Here is a 17,932-nt window from a genome sequence, read left to right on the forward strand (position 1 = left end):
CGCTTTTAGTACAACTTGAGTGAAACTCATTGATGTGAACAAATCACTTAATTTATGAAGATTATATTTGGATGCAGGGCCTGGGATAAATAAATAAATAAATATATATATATATATATATATATATATATATATATATATATATATATTATTTTGTTCAATTCAAAGAAAAATTATTATTACTAATAAATTATCTATTAGAAAAAAATAATAATACACGTACATTTTTAATATACAATAACAATTGAGTAGAAAAGGAAAATAATTTTATAAAATAATATGTTTTATAATTTTAAATTTATAATTATCCTCAATGGGTTTTCAATTTCTAAAAGTGTTTCTTGATCGCTCCATTGTTATTGTTATCCAAAAAATCTTTCAACATAAGGACTCGAAAAATCATTCAATAATTAATTGCCCACTCAATTCTGCAGTCAAGCTTTTGTAATTTTACATTGCAGAAAAGAATTGTAATATATAATATCAATGCCAATTTCCTAAATAAACAAACTAATAAATAAACTAAGTTTTTCATACATTACATGTCAATTTTGTTAGAATAATAAGTATAATAATTATTAATTTAAATGCTAATTATTGTACAATAAATATAAACATTGTCAAACAATAAATCTAAATTTATTAAATATAATAATATTTTAAAGGTTTTAATAGATAAAAAAAATGGATTTTAGTGGGTCAAATAAAAATAAAATGTTTAATGTGATGTTTATGTAGACTTTCTTAAAAAAAAAATGATTCACCCTTATTTAGATGTTTGGATTTGAATTTCAAATACCTTGTGCTTGGATGAGAGAATTGAATTTGGAATATCATATTTGAATTTGATTGTCACGACCCAACCTATGGGTCAGGCAGACACTAGGAATTGGGCCAACTTAAAGCCCCCGAGGCCCGTAGTAAGTCTAACTATTCCTCAACCCAACTCTAAGGCTCATTTGGGCCCAATTTCAAGATTTCAACCGGATAGTGTAACACCCCAAATTTTATTATTTATGAGTATTTTTGATATTTTAATTTTATTTAAATTTTAGAAATTTTTTTGAGATTTTTCGGATTTTAAAAATCGGGTTCGATTTTCCGAAAATATAAACTTTGATGATTTTTAAAAATTAATTTAAAGACCACGTGGCAAAACTAAAAATATATTGCTTTCCTTTTCTTTTCTCTCTCTTTCTCTTTCTCTCTCTCCTTCTCTCCTCTCTCTCTGCTCCTTTCTTTTTTTCTTCTCCTTGATCCATCCCCGCCACCCCCCAATTGACCTGGGTCTTGTCTAAAAAATCAATAATCTGAGAGCGCTTTCAGATTCCATAGAAACGCCAAAATCCAAGCGGAGATTGGATTTTTTTTTGCGGAGAAGATTTTAGCCCATTCGACTTTTGGGCTAGATTTAATTTAGCATTAAATGAGCTTAGAAAATTGGTTCCTCGATTCGAAACAATTGACAATTGGCAAAAATCGGGAATTCGGGCGGACGTGATCGAAAAAGTCTCGAATTTGGCGAGGTTTTTGCTAGCCCCCATGTTTTTAATTTTTTTTTTCTTTAAATTAAATTAAAAAAAAAAAAAATATTATGTGGTAGCTAAAAAAATTATTCTTTTTTTTGCAATATTAGTAATATTGCTAAGGACCGCGGGGCAAAGTTTTATAATTTGGTCTTTTCTTTATTTTGTATTGAGTCGATTGTATTAAATAAATGTAATTATAATTTATATATGTATATATCCATGCATCATATATATATATATATATATATATTTAAACTCTAGGCACGATGTATGCATGCATCATGCATGATGATGTATGGATGATGTTGTGATGTAATTTGGGTGGTGCGTGCGCGTGCGTTGGCGTGCGTGTGATGTGGTGTGACTATGGGATGGGGGGGGTACTACAGGTGTGTGAGTGCTCCAAATTACCTTTTGATGTTATGATGATTATAGTTAAGATTGATATTTAGGATATTTTTAAATCTTAAATTCGCATGTGTTAGAAATGTTTATTTGATTTAACTTAATATGCTATGCATGTTTGATGGATTGGATGAATTTATTATTATGTTGATGAGTATGTGGAGGGGTGAGCTCCCAATTGATATATATAATATACTGTTGGGGGTGGGTGAAAGAAAACTCCGTAGTTGTAAGTCCATTTTTATGGGACTCTGTTTGTTTTTTTTCTTTGATTTTTGGGCCAATGGGGCTTTAGAGTTAGTAAAATGAATAGTTAAGGCTTACTACGGGCCTCGGGGCTTTGATAGAGTCCTGCCATAAAATAGACTATACAACGGGGAGTTTTTGACTCACCCAACTGGTAAACACAATATATAATCATCTGGGGAGCTCAGCTCACCCTTCATATAATCATGATGCCATAAAAATAAATGGGAGCTCAGCTCCCTCATCCAGTCTAACATAGATGCATTTAATAAGTTTGCAGGTCCAACATATCAATTATATTATAGACCCACATCAAATAAATATTTCTAACATTTGCGGAATTCTAGGAGTTAATAGAATTACACAAACATTACAGACATTAATAGACGACCTGCGAGGGAGAGAAGCAAGTTAGAGTTCAACAAGAAATCTCCTGTATCCTGGAAAAATAAGGTGAACAGGAGTAAGCGTTCGACTCAGAGAGTAAAATATCAATTTTAACCATAATCTCTATAGCTATCTAAAGCTAATGCACCTTGTGGAGTGAAATGCAACATCGTCAATAGTTTCACATCATAATAGCAAAAAGGCAATTTGGAGCACTCACGCACCCGATAACGTCAAACAATACATATACGGAAGCTAATCCCCTATACAATCCTCTTAATCCAACATCTGCCAGCTAAGATCTCAAGCCAGACTTTTGCTTAATAAACCAAATAAGGGGTCCTAGCGAATCTCTCAAGCCACGTCTACCCCGAAGGACCAGGTCCCAGCGAGTATCCCTCAAGCTGTGTCTACCCGTCCTGTCCATATCCAACACCATACCACACGCACGCCAACGCACGCACACTGCTCCAAATTATCACAAACAACACCCATGGCAATTCATCAATTAAGAATGCAATATAAAATGTGCCTAGTGTTTAACTACATAGATATATACATATAAGTGATGCATGAGCATACCTGAACATAAAATAATATTGAAATTATAATTAAAATTAATATTTTACTCACAGACTTAACTTGATCCTTTGTGGCGGAAAGGAATGAGGAAGGTCGCTGACTCACATGACAATTTTATTACAATTATTTAATACATTTTACTCAATACAACTCAATCACATCACACAGCTCCTCTTGAGCCCATCCAAATAGTCATCAATCACAATATGTAAAATTACAGTTTAGTCCTGATAATTGACCCTTTTGCAAAAACTACTCAAATAAACTCTAAAAATTCTAAAACTTTGCCCCGCGGTCCTTAGTAATATTACTAAACTAATGCAAAAGGAATTATAATTTTTTAAACTACCACGAATATTTTATGAATTTTTAATCCAATTCAAGCACTAGACAAATAAGAAAAAGTAAGGTTCGGATTTACCTATGCCAATTCTGACCCCGGGGATGCGCTCGTGACATCTAACAACGTTGGGTAGCCAAAATCTCAATCCAATTTCAAGACTTTTTCGGTAGCCTGTCTGTCTGGCCAGAAATTTACAGACCTAGACAATCGTTGAATTTTCGCGAATTGAAGGTACCTACACGAAGCCCACAACACAGGGGTTAGTATATAATTTTTATGAAATTTTCTAAGCTTATTTAGTGCTCGGAAAAATACTACGAATCTTCGTGGGACCCACCGAAAAACGGTGTCAAAAAATTTTGAAATTTATATTGTTGCGAAGCTCTCGATGAGTGGAGCACTCCGGTACTCTCGGTTTCTCGTTGGGTTTACGGTTTGTGAGAAATCTAGCTCAAAAATTGAAATGGGCTAAAACTTCTTGGACAAAAATTGGGCAAACCGCTTCATGAATTTTGGTGTTCTTAGTGTCTATAGAAAGCTCTTGAGATGAAGATGTGTTTTGGCACAAGACCTAGCCCAAACAATTGCCAGATTGGCCGGATTTTGATCGAGAAGCCAAAACAGCATGCTGCACGCTAGGTGGTTTTCGCACTCCCTTTTTCGGCGTTTCAGGCGGCGGCCTATGAGGGGAAGGAGCTGAGGTGGTGTGCCGACGAGGGGAGGAGGACTGGGTGACAGCTGGCCGACGTGGGGAGGAGGGAGGAGAGAGAAAATGGGAGAGAGAGAAAGAGGGACGAAAACGCAAGGGGAAAAAGGAAAAAGAAGAAGAAGGCCTGTCCGATTCGACCGGTCCGATCCAATACGGTTCAATTCGGCCGATCCGATTCAGGATACAAAATTTTGAATTTTTTACTCTGCCTTGGGACCGAAAACGATCCAAAAATTCTAGAAAACTCAGAAAAATTCATAGAGTCCAAATATATTTTTAGTTTTATCCCGTGGTCTTTAAATTAATTTTTAAAAATTATTAAAGTTTTATATTTTCGGAAAATCGAACTCGATTTCTAAAATCTGAAAAATTTTAAATAATTTCCTAAAATTTAAATAAAATAAAATATTAATATTTACCCACAAAATAATAAATTTTAAAATTAGAGGTGTTGCATTCTTCTCCTCTTACAGAAAATTTATCCTTGAATTTTTTACACAAGGCATAATAAAATACAGAATTACATATTGAATAGATAAGGGTACTTGCTACACATGTCCCGCTCTGACTCCCAGGTGCACTCGTCCACTGACAGGCTCCTCCACAAAACCTTAACCATAGGGATCTATTTTGATCTTAGCTGCCTTACTTGGTAGTCCACTATGGTTACAGTTTGCTCCTCAAACGTCAGGTATTCTTTCAGCTCTACTACATCCAGCTGTAGCACATGAGAAGGATTAGGTATATATTTTCTAAGCATGGAGATGTGAAATATAGGATGAACATGAGAAAGGTTAGGTGGTAACTTCAACCGGTAGGCAACTGCTCCAACTCTATCAGTAACCTCAAAAGGTCCAATATATCGAGGTGCCAACTTGCCCTTCTTTTCAAATCTCATGACTCCCTTCATCGGAGAAACCTTCAAGAATACGTAATCGCCTATTACAAACTCTACATCCCTCCGTCTAAGATCTGCATAACTCTGCTGCCTACTGAAAGTTGTTTTCAATCGTTCCTTGATTAAAGAAACTATCTCTTAAGTGTACTGCACTAGGTCTATATCATGCACCTTCGCTTCTCCCATTTTTGTCCAACACAGAGGAGATCTATACTTTATGCCATATAGTGCCTCATAGGGAGCCATCCCTATGCTGGAATTATAATTGTTGTTGTAGACAAACTCCACCAAGGGTAGCTGATTATCCCATTGACCTCCAAAATCCAAAACACACATGCGAAGCATGTCTTCCAGTGTTTGGATTGTCCTTTCGGACTGTCCGTCTGTTTGAGGGTGGAAAGTAGTACTAAAGTTCAATTGTGTGCCAAGTGCCTCCTGCAACTTCCTCCAAAATCGAGAAGTGAACTGGGGCCCTCTATCAGATATTATGGAAGTAGGAACTCCATACAATCTAACTATTTCTTGAATATAGAGCTGGGCGTACTGTGCAACAGAATATGTGGTCTTCACAGGCAAGAAATGAGTTGATTTAGTCAAACGGTCTACAATTACCCATATCGAATCATATCCCCCCATGGTATGAGGCAACCCAGTCACAAAATCTATAGTAATCATTTCCCACTTCCATTCTGGGATAGGGATCTCTTGCAGCTTCCCTGACGGCCTCTAGTGTTCAAACTTCACCTTCTGACAAGTCAAGCACTTGGACACAAAGTCTGCTATGTCTCTCTTCATGCCATTCCACCAGTAGCTATCCTTTAAATTATGGTACATCTTGGTGGAGCCTGGGTGGACATTGTATAGTGTATAGTGTGCCTCTCGCATGATTTCATTTCTGAGATTGTCCACGTCAGGCACACATATTCTGAAACCTTGCATAAGGGTGCCATCATTGGCAAATCCAAACTCACCACCTTCACCTTGCTGTTCTCTTTCTATGATCTTTATCAATTGTTGGTCTCTATGCTGGGAAACTCTGACTCTATCTCGCAGATCTGGTCTTATTGAAAAATGGGCCAACAATACCCCATCGTCAGAAAGATCTAAAATCAAACCTTGATCCATCAACTCATGTACTTCCTGAATCAACGGTCTCATCTCCGTTGATATGTGCACTAAGCTGCCGAAAGATTTTCTGCTCAAAGCATCTGCTACCACATTGGCCTTCCCAGGGTGGTACTGGATGGTACAATCATAGTCCTTCAGAAGCTCCATCCATCTCCTCTGTCTCAAATTTAAATCCCTCTGTTGAAAGATGTACTTCAAACTCTTGTGGTCGATGTATATCTCGGACACTTCACCATACAGGTAGTGTCTCCAGATCTTTAGTGCAAAGACTACAGCCACCATTTCCAAATCATGGGTGGGGTAGTTCTGCTCATGCCTCATTAACTGCCTTGAAGCATAAGTCACTACTGTTCCATTCTGCATCAAAACACACCCTACGCCAACTCTGGAGGCATCACAATAAACGGTATATCCTTCACCACTCATCGGTAATGTCAACACAGGGGCGGTGGTTAGACACTCCTTAAGCTTCTGGAAACTCTCCTCACAATCATCTGTCCAAATGAATGGAACATTTTTCCGAGTTAATTTAGTTAGGGGAGCTGATATCCTGGAAAAATCCTGCACAAAACACCTATAGTAGCCAGCTAGGCCTAGAAAACTTCGCACCTCAGTGACTGTTGTAGGCCTAAGCTAATCAGTTACAGCTTCAATTTTCTTGGGATCCACTTAAATGCCTTCACTAGAAACCACGTGTCCCAAGAATGAAATACTTTCTAGCCAAAATTCACATTTTGAAAATTTAGCATATTGCTGGTGCTCCCTCAAAGTCTGTAACACTATCCTCAAATGCCACACGTATTCTTCCTCGGTCCGAGAGTATACCAAAATGTCATCTATGAATACGATGACAAAATGGTCCAGGAATGGCCTGAACACCCTGTTCATCAAGTTCATAAAGGATGCTGGTGCATTAGTGAGTCCAAAAGACATCACCAAGAACTCATAATAACAATATCTTGTCCTGAATGTTGTTTTAGACACATCCTCATTCCTGATTCTCAACTGATGATAGCCTGATCCTAGGTCTATTTTGGAAAAGAATCTAGCCCCTTGGAGCTGATCAAACAGATCATCGATCCGAGGAAGTGGATACTTGTTCTTCACAGTCACCTTGTTCAGCTATCTATAATGAATACACAACCTCAAGGACCCATCTTCATTTCTCACAAATAGAATAGGAGCGCCCCAGGGTGAAGTGCTCGGACGTATGAAACCCTTGTCCAAAAGCTCTTGTAGTTGCTCCTTTAACTCTTTCAATTCTGCTGGTGCTATTCTGTAAGGAGGCATTGATATGGGGTTTGTACCCAGCACAACATCAATGCAGAACTCTATTTCCCTTCCTGGTGGCAACCCTGGAAGGTCCTCAGGGAAGACATCCATGAATTCTCTAACAACAGGAACATTTTCCATGTTGACACCTTCTACAGATGTATCTCTCACCAATGCCAAATACCCTTGACATCCATGCCTCAACATTTTTCTAGCACTAATTGCTGACACCAAATTATATGGAGCCACGCTCCTATCACCATCAAAGCTAAACTCTTCCACCCCAGGTATGTGGAAATACACCTTTTTGTTCCTGCAGTCTAAAGTGGCATAATGAGTTGCCAACCAATCCATTTCCAAAATTACATCGAAATCCATTATTGGTAGAGGAACCAAGTTTGCTGGGAGGATTATTCCATCCACTACTACTAGACTGCCTATAAAAACCATATCTACATCTATGTTGTCACTAAGCGGGGTAGCTATAAACAAAGGGCATTCTAAAGTTGTAGGGTTCCTACCCAATCTCATGGCAAACACTGGGGAGACAAATGAGTGCGTAGCACCCAGATCTATCAAAGCACAAGCCTTATAAGAATAGACTAGAAGAATACCTACCATAACTGCATTGGAAGCCTGAGCATCCTAGTGGGTCAGGGTGAAAACCCGAGCTTAACCCCTACCCTACGTTACAGAACCCTGATATTGACTTCTACCTCCTGACCTGCCTCAAAATCCACATCCTCCTTATCATCGGCCCTGTTGGCCACTAAACTGACTGCCTGCCATGCTAGAAGCACCAGGATACAACTGACAAGGAATATTTGCAACACAATCCTGTGACCCTGCTGGCATTCTCTAGCAAAGTGACTCTGCTAGCCACATCAGAAACATACTCCTGAACCTATCATACAAGGTCCTGAATGTCCTCTTCCACACTGTATGCAAGGTGCAAAGGAGGATCCTAAACCAGACCCAGAACTGCTGTATCCCTAACTGTGACCACTGCTAGATCCGTACCCTGGCCTAAATCCTCGAGACTTGTGTCTAAAGCCACCCTTCTTGTTCCTACTTCTTCCTCTGTAATGACTTTGGCCTCCGCTATTCGTAGTACCCATGTGGGGAACACCTGAAGTACTCTTTGCTCTATTTTTCTTTGCCCTTCCGCTGTCATCTCTTGTATAGCTAATCTCAATCTGTCAGACTCGATCAACTACCATATCAAAAGACTGATCCGACATCATAGCCAAGTTTGCATACCTCCTGTCCAGCCCCTTTAGAAACCTTTTTACCTTCATGCTTTCTGTAGCCACTAATGTAGGGGCATACCTGCTCAGTTCCAGAAATTCTGTAGCATATTCATCTACAGATTTGTCATTTTGTCTTAAGGCCTCAAAGGCCCACTGCTTTTGATCTCTGAAACTTTCTAGCACAAACTTGTTGATAAACAGTTCCAAAAACTGGGTCCATGACAAACCTTCCATCCGAGGTAATATGTAGTTATTCATCCATTGTCTAGGCATAGGCCCCATGACATACTGCGCACACTCTATAAGTTTCCTATCAGTCGACTACAACTCCATCCCAGCCTGTTTACAGGAATCTAAAAACTGATAGTCATCGTCTGACACATCATAAGTACCAGGCATTAACTTCTTGAAATTAATTATTTATTTATAAGATTCCCCTCTTGGTGCGGTGGGCTACTACTGTTGGGGAGGGTGGACCATATACTGTGCCATCATATCGATGGTTCTCTGCAATTTGGCTAAGGTAGCTGCCATTGGGTCCATGAGACCCTGCGCTATAAAAGACTGATCCTGAACTAGTGGCAGCTGCTCTTCTACTTAAGCAGCTCTAGGCCTCCTACCCCGCCTCCTTGGGGCAGGCGCCTCATCCTGTGCCGATATCTCGTCAGACACATCTGGTTCTGGTGCAGTGGTAGCTCTTCTGCTTCTACGCATTTTCCTGAAATTTAGCAGCATTAGCCCACAAAATTTAAAACTGCATGTTACACAGCTCTATAGACTCATATTTACACACAATTATATAAAACAGAAACTAAAAGCAAAGATGACAATGCAAGACGAATATGGACCCTATTCTCCGCATGTGACTCCTATTAGACTCTTCCCAACACTTTAGACATATATTCCCTATGAATTTGGAGCCTAAGCTCTGATACCACATTTGTCACACCCAACCTATGGGCCGAACCGGCACTAGGACCTGGGCCAGCCTAAAGCCCCTGAGGCCCGTAGTAAGCCTAACTATTCCTCAACCCAACTCTAAGGCCTGTTTGGGCCTAATTTCAAGAATTCAATTGGACAGAGTCCGGCCATAAAATGGACCATACAACGGGGAGTTTTTGACTCACCTGACCTGTAAACACAATATATAATCATCTAGGGAGCTCAGCTCACCCTCCATATAATCATGATGCCATAAAAATAAATGGGAGCTTGGCTCCCTCATCCAGTCTAACATACATGCATTTAATAAGTTTACAGGTCCAACATGGCAATTATATTATAGACCCAAATCAAATAAATATTTATAACACATGCGGAATTCTAGGAGTTAACAGAATTACACAAACATTACAGACATTAATGGACGACCTGCGAGGGAGAGAAGCAGGTTAGAACTCAACAAGAAATCTCCTGTATCATGGAAAAATAAGATGAATAGGAGTGAGCGTTCAACTCAGAGAGTAAAATATCAATTTTAACCATAATCTCTATGGCTATCTAAAGCTAATACACCCTGTGGAGTGAAATGCAACATTGTCAATATTTTCACATCATAACAGCAAAAAGGCAATTTGGAGCACTCACACACCCGATAACGTCAAACAATACATATACGGAAGTTGATCCCTTATACAGTCCTCTTAATCTAATCTCTGCCAGCGAAGATCTCAAGCCGGACTTTTGTTTAATAAACCAAATACAGGGTCCCAACGAATCTCTCAAGCTGTGTCTACCCCGAAGGACCGGGTCCCAGCGAGTATTCCTCAAGCCGTGTTTACCCGTCCTGTCTATATCTAACACCATACCACACGTACGCCAACGCACGCACACTGCTCCAAATTACCAAAAACAACACCCATGGCAATTCATCAATTAAGAATGCAATATAAAATGTGCCTAGTGTTTAACTACATAGATATATACATATAAGTGATACATGAGCATGCCTGAACATATAATAATATTGAAATTATAATTAAAATTAATATTTTATTCACAGACTTAACCGCAGTCACTGTGGCGGCTGGGCAGAGGAGGAAGGCTGTCCCGGCTTACCTGACAATTTTATTATAATTATTTAATACATTTTACTCAATACAAACTGAGAAAAGACCAAAGATATCTTAAGTCGTGCCGAAAATCCGGCAGAGTCTCCCTTGTACCTAGAACCTACCCAAATTGTAAAATGGCTTAAAATGCACTTCTATATCCACAAACCATACACCCACAACTCAATCACATCACACAACCCCTCCTGGGCCCATCCAAACTGTCATCAATCACAATATGTAAAATTATAGTTTAGTCCTTATAATTGACCCTTTTGCAAAAACTACTCAAATAAGCTCTAAAAATTCTAAAACTTTGCCCCGCGGTCCTTAGCAATATTACTAAACTAATGCAAAAGGAATTATAATTTTCTAAGCTACCACGAATATTTTATGAATTTTTAATCCGATTCAAGCACTAGACAATTAAGAAAAAGTAAGGTTCGGGTTTACTTATTCCGATTCCGACCCCGGGGACGCAGTCAGGACATCTGACAACAGTGGGGTACCCAAAATCTTAACTCAATTCCAAGACTTTTTCAGTAGCCTGTCTGTCTGGTAAAAAATTTACAGACCTGGGCAATCATTGAATTTTCGTGAATTGAAGGTACCTACACGAAGCCCACAACACGGGGGTTAGTACATGATTTTTACGAAATTTTCTAAGCTCATTTACTGCTCGGAAAACACTACGAAGTTTTGTGGGACCCATCAAAAAACGGTGTCAGAAAATTTTAAAATTTATATTGCCGCGAAGCTCTCGACGAGTGGAGCGCTCCGGTACTCTCAGTTTTCTCATGGGGTTCACGGTTTGTGAGAAATCTAGCCTAAAAGTCGAAATAGGTTAAAACTTTTCTGACAAAAATTGGGAAAATCGCTCTATGGATTTTAGTGTTCTTAGTGTCTATGGAAACCTCTCGAGGTATAGATGTGTTTTGGCACAAGACTCGGCCCAAATGGTAGTCGAATCGGTCGAATTTTGGCCGGGAAGCCGAAATGGCGCGCTGTGCGCTAGGTGGTTTTTGCACGCCCTTTTCCGGAGTTTTAGAAGGCGACCGGTGAGGGGAAGGAGCTGAGGTGGTGCGCTGGCGAGGGGAGGAGGGCTGGGTGGTGGCTGGCCGGCGTGGGGAGGAGGGAGGAGAGAGAAAATGGGAGAGAGAGAAAGAGGGACGGGAACGCGCGGGGAGAAAGGAAAAAGAAGAAGAAGGCAGGTCCGATTCGACAAGTCCGATTCGATCCGGTTCAATTCGGCTAGTCTAATTCAAGATACAAAATTTTAAATATTTTACTTTGCCTTGGAACCGAAAACGATGCCTAAAAATTTCAAAAAAATTCTAGAAAACTCATAAAAATTTGTAGAGTCCAAATATATTTTTAGTTTTGCCACGTGGTTTTTAAATTAATTTTTAAAAATAATCAAAGTTTTATATTTTCAAAAAATCGAATCTGATTTCTAAAATCCAAAAAATTTTAAATAATTTCCTAAAATTTAAATAAAATAAAATATTAATATTTACCCATAAAATAATAAATTTAAAAATTAGGGGTGTTATATTAATAAAAATATATGTTGTGTTTAATTGAGAGTTATGAATATATTTATATTAAATTCATAAATATGATAAGCATCTTACGATATATTAGGATTCGTTTGTTTTGCATAATGTTTGGATTACTTAGAAGAAGGTCAATAAAAAATATTTTTTTGATAAAAAAAATTAAATTATTTTTTTAAAAAAATTATTTTCTAAATTTTGATAATTTTATTAAAATGTGAAAACATTTATACATAGATGATATAAATACACAAATTATTAATTTAATATTACAATCGAAATATTTTCTTAAAAAAATATTTTCATGAAAAATATTTTTATTTCAAATTCACTCTAAAAAAAATTTAATAAGTAAATTTATAATATTTAAAATTTACAATGTATCAATTGGTAACATTAAATTTAAACTTCTCATTTCAAATTTCGGCATCCGGACATAGTAAAATTTAAAATTTATAAATTCAAAAATCATTTGTTTGGCTAATATAAAGAATTTCAAATCTTGAATTTGAAATTTATTGTTTGAATAATTAAGTAACCATATATTTGATTTTATAATAAATTTTATTTAATTACTAAAATTTAAAGACTCAAATTATATATTTTTCAAAAATTAATATGAGATTTTAGTTAATTAAAACATTTTTACATGATTTTTTTTATATTATGGATTCATAGCATGACTTGGCGTTCCATTTAATAATAATAATAATAATAATAATAATAATAATAATAATAATTTTTATATTAATATTTGGAGAAGCAACACATGATTCCTTTATTAGTTTTTTAAGCATTTATTTTTAATTAACATAATATAATTTAAGCATTTATTTGTATGCTAATCTTTTTGACTATCGGAATTTAGAGGTAACAGAAGAACAGACATATCAAAACCAAAAAAAGGTATGATTATCGGAATCATGAATTTTGAATTTGAAATAATAAGGTTACTTTCAGTATTTTAAATCTTTAATTTTTAGACTTTTAAATATATTTGATATTTGATAAAAAATTTAAATTTATTTTCATTTTGAGTATATAAATAATGTATTTAGGTAATATTTATTTTACAGAAAATATTTTTTATATTTTTAGCATTTAAACAGTTAAGAAAATATTTTCTTAGTAAAAGAAAAATTAAATCATTTTTTTAAAATAAGTCATTTTTAATTTTAAATTTTAATTATTTTATTAAAATGTGAAAACACTTATACAAATATAAGGTAAATATATATTATTAATTTAATATTTTAATTAAATAAAAAATTATTTTATAAAATTATTTTTTACAAAATAAATAGAGCATTAACCCAAATCCAAATTCATAAGCCCAAATCCTTCCATCCAAACATAGCAGCCATGAAGTAATTAACCATGATTTCCATCTAAGCAAAATACAAAGTTTGATATTTTCTTTCAATGTTGTTCCATTTAAAAGTTAATAGACAGTATAAATTCAATTTAATGGGTTAATCAATTTATGAAATTCCAAATATTTACTTTAAATTAATGAATAAAATTGAATGAATATAATATAATTACCATCCATATGTTAGAAGTCAGAAACCATATAAAAAAGTTGTTAATTAACTACAACAGTTTAGGGGTTTATTTTTTAACATATAATTAATATTTTATAAATATTAAAAATATAATTACACTTTTATAAAATTTTTATTTATTACTCATATATATATATATAAATAATAATAATAATAATATTTAAAATTAAACACTTTTATATAAATTTAAAAATACTATTAAAATTTATACAAATTTAACTTAATAAATGTTGAAATTTTTATTTTAAATTATTAAAACTTCATTAATTAAAATGTATTTATTTATTTATATTAACCCGTGTTATATTTAATTATTATATATATTTAATTATTTTTTAATGACATGTTGATTGGATGATTGATCTGTCCATTCACTTGATTCTTTTATCGGGTCAATTTCCAGGTTGGGTTTAATAACACTGGCTAGATTTCCATTGACCATTATTGTTAAGGTTCTAAATGAAGCAAATCTGCAACTGCAATACTCATTTAGCTGGGATCTTTGATTCGAGTTATCTTTACCAATTACTGTTGCCCTAATTCTTAGGCTAGGGCTCAAGTCCTTTCAGTTTTATATGGCTAGTGAGGTTAGATTTCAGCTAGTTCTTATAATTTAGATTCTTTATATCATAGCTAAATTTTAGGCTTTGGTCCTGATTGTAATTGTTAGCCTTTTAGGGCCTTTTAATAACATATGATCTTTAGAAAAAAAATTAAAAACTATATATTAATGTGAACGCATTTTGTGATGGAAAGTTTGCTTAGGCCGCGAATTTTATTCCGTCCCATTAGTATGACATTTGACAACGATTTATTTTGTCGCTAAAACATTCATTAAGAAATTTGAGAAATTAATTTCTAAAATAACTTCAGTGACCATACGTTTTGACGCTGATAGGTGTGTGTGTATATATATATATATATGTATCGTAATTAATTCATTACAAGCTAGTGAATTAATTAATTAATTAAAGATAAAAGATGGGGTAAGCATATAAATTTTTTACATAGTTTTATTATTAAGTCATTCGAAGATCTCAATCACTTTGCTGAATTGAATTTATCATCAATTGTTTAACTTTGAATGTGATATGTCATTAATTTAATTTATTTAATTTTTCTTTAATTTTGACAGGAAGACAAGGCATCCTTAATTTAACTCATTCACATATAGCTTCATTTTGATATGGTTTGACAAGTTTACCTATATTTACCGTCGTTCATTTTTTTATTGTAATTAAAATTTTATAACTTTAAAATAATTTTAATATTATTAAATAAAAAATTAATATGTTTATTTGTTTATAGATGACGTGTAATACTTATCGTTTACTTTTGTTTATATGTGATGTTTGAAGCATGTTTGTACGTGGTTAGCTTGTCAATCTCACTGACCAAAACAAAATCTCCAATCCCCGGCACGAATCAATATATTTGACAGAATTGTAGACGCTAAAAATTAACTAACGCCATTGGCTTGGATGGTAAACAAATATTGTACATATCTCACAAAATTATCAATTAAGACATTGACTTATTGAGGGGATTTGCTAATCATCTGCATGCGAGCTCCTTTTAATAATGTGTTTATTTAGTTTATAACACATTAATTAACAATATTAAACACTACTAGTAGTAATACTAATATTTATCGACAATGATGCAAATGTCTTGTGTTATAAAATTATAGGGTGATAGGACTTCTGACAACGTAAATATTGATGCTTAAAAAATATTAGTGTCTTAAATTAAATTATCAGCATCGTTAATGGTACATTTTCCTTGATATTGATTTTTTTTTTTATATGTTTACTTGTGAAAAATAATTTTTTAATTTAATAAAATTTTACTTTTTATGTTTCATAGAAAATAAAGAACACATTCACATGTTAATAATGAAAAATAATTTATAATTCAAAAATTAAAAAATATCATACCTTTCATAATTAAAAAAATTATGTATTTAGAAATTTATTTTATTTATAATTGTAATTATATTATTAATTTATTTTATAATAATATAATTAATTTTTAATTAGTATAATTAATTATCTTCTTAAAAACTATTTAGTTTAAGTTATAAAAAAAATTATAGTATAATTTTAGGTATAGAAAAATTATTATTTTGTGTTTGAAAAATAGTTAAAAAAAATTAGAAATTTTCATTATAAACAAATTAAAATAGGGAGAATTTGGAAAAGTAGTTTTTTAGTTATTCTTTAATACAAAACTTTTTTTTCTAATTTTTTTTATTTGAAAATTGCTTAATTTTTCACAAATGAAGATGCGCTCTCTGTTGTTTTCTATGAGAATTTTTTTCATCAGTAATTGTATAGGACTTATAGCGAGTAAGTTGGCATAATTTGGAAAACTATTCATCCAAGAATCTGCTAAGAAAATGTTTCAAACTTTATTAAATGATCACAACTTTCAATAAAATCTCCATATAATCAACTCTTGCCAAACCTCACATAAAGCATATGGTCACCAACTCAATTCTAATTAATAAACATTTTTGTCCTACACTTACATGAAATTATAGCTATATTACATTCGTAATCCATCGAGTAGCTAATATATATATATATATACATATATATTACTGATTATAGCACAGAATCAGCATGCATGCGTGCATGATTCAAATTGTTATCTCCTGCCCTCCGAACTAGAAGAAAATAACAAAGTACAAGAAACTTATTTAAGTGCTTAGCTTGAAAGATGCATAGGCACATATGCCAGGATTTTGTTCGAACTTCACCATATCTTCCTTAGGCAAGGACACCCATGCTTCTATTCCCTGACCATCTTTGGTGTCTATGAGAATGGCAACTTTATAAAGTGTCAAGGCAGTGCCTACCCAATTGGGCTTTCCCCACCCAAAATCAGCCTCATAGAATGGAAATCTGCACCAACTACTGAATCCAAACACCTTCATCAGATTAGGGTTTTTCCCAAGCTCCTCGCCTTTTGTCCTCAAAAACTGGAAGTACCCACCACCAGCATGTATCTTCCTCACGTAGTCATTATTCATCTTCCCTATTGACTCATGAAGCTTTCCTGCTAAACCATTATAGTTTAGCTGTTTCTCCTTCTTTGAAAAATTAGCCATTGCCACTTGATAGGCGTTTCCAATTGATAGCTTTGGCAGTGGCGGAATCATTCTTTTCCGTAGACCCACTGAAATGGTTGCAGCATTAATCTCGGCAGTTTCATTTTGATTTTCTTCTCCATCTGCAGCCATCACAGCCCCCCAAATGAGGGCTGCCACAGCCTCAACTCGCGTTGGACGTTCTAAACACGGTCCATTGCCAACTTCTTCTCTCAGATCAGCTAACTTGGAGCTATCAAACAGGAACCTTTTCAACATAATTTTACTTAACAAATCCTCCTTTAAGAAATTATGCAACGAGAAACTTCGCATGTCTTGTGGAGGGAAGAGCGAGGTGCAATCAAAGATCACACCTTCAATTTCGTCAGTAGCACCACGGGCAATCGCAGCCCAGCTAGTGAGAAAGGACGCCACTGCTGATGCATCGGCAATTGCATGCCAAATACAAACACTCACTGCCATTCCACCGCAATCAAAGTAATTCACTTGGGCTGCTACGATTACTTGAGAGCTTACTTCAGGTGATACGTCATGTGGGTTGCATGGCAGTAGCTTTTCCAGTTGATGTATGTCCGGTTCTTGAAGTATCGTGGACATGTCTCCAGCTACATGAGCTTCAACATATGGAGCTCCTTCATCATTGCAGTCAATAGAAAAACAATCTTTCATTCGTCCGGCGAAAGGATAGAAGTGGGTTAATGTCTCTGAGAAGGATGTTTTTAAGAGATGAGATTTTTTGCAGGAAATTTCACCGGTTGCTGAGTAAAAGAGAATGATGGGAATGTAAACTGGAGGAGCTAATTGATCAAGGAGAGAAAGGTTGTAGGTTCTTAGGTGTTGTGGTGTTGAAGAAGAGGGTTTCACAGTTTCTTTCGAAATGATTTGAACTTCCATATCTG

The 17,932-nt window shown here is 35.0% G+C and overlaps 1 protein-coding gene across 1 annotated transcript; it reads right to left on the reverse strand.

The window, feature by feature from the left end:
* Positions 1-16,458: 16,458 nt before the first annotated feature.
* On the reverse strand, positions 16,459-17,927 carry LOC110665296 (stemmadenine O-acetyltransferase-like). Its single transcript, XM_021825357.2, has one exon. It carries the CDS (start codon positions 17,925-17,927, stop codon positions 16,623-16,625), a length of 1,305 nt encoding a protein of 434 aa, XP_021681049.2. The 3' UTR covers positions 16,459-16,622.
* Positions 17,928-17,932: the final 5 nt, after the last annotated feature.

The sequence above is a fragment of the Hevea brasiliensis genome, chromosome 17 (genome assembly GCF_030052815.1).
Source record: "Hevea brasiliensis isolate MT/VB/25A 57/8 chromosome 17, ASM3005281v1, whole genome shotgun sequence".
Classification (NCBI taxonomy): Eukaryota; Viridiplantae; Streptophyta; class Magnoliopsida; order Malpighiales; family Euphorbiaceae; genus Hevea; species Hevea brasiliensis.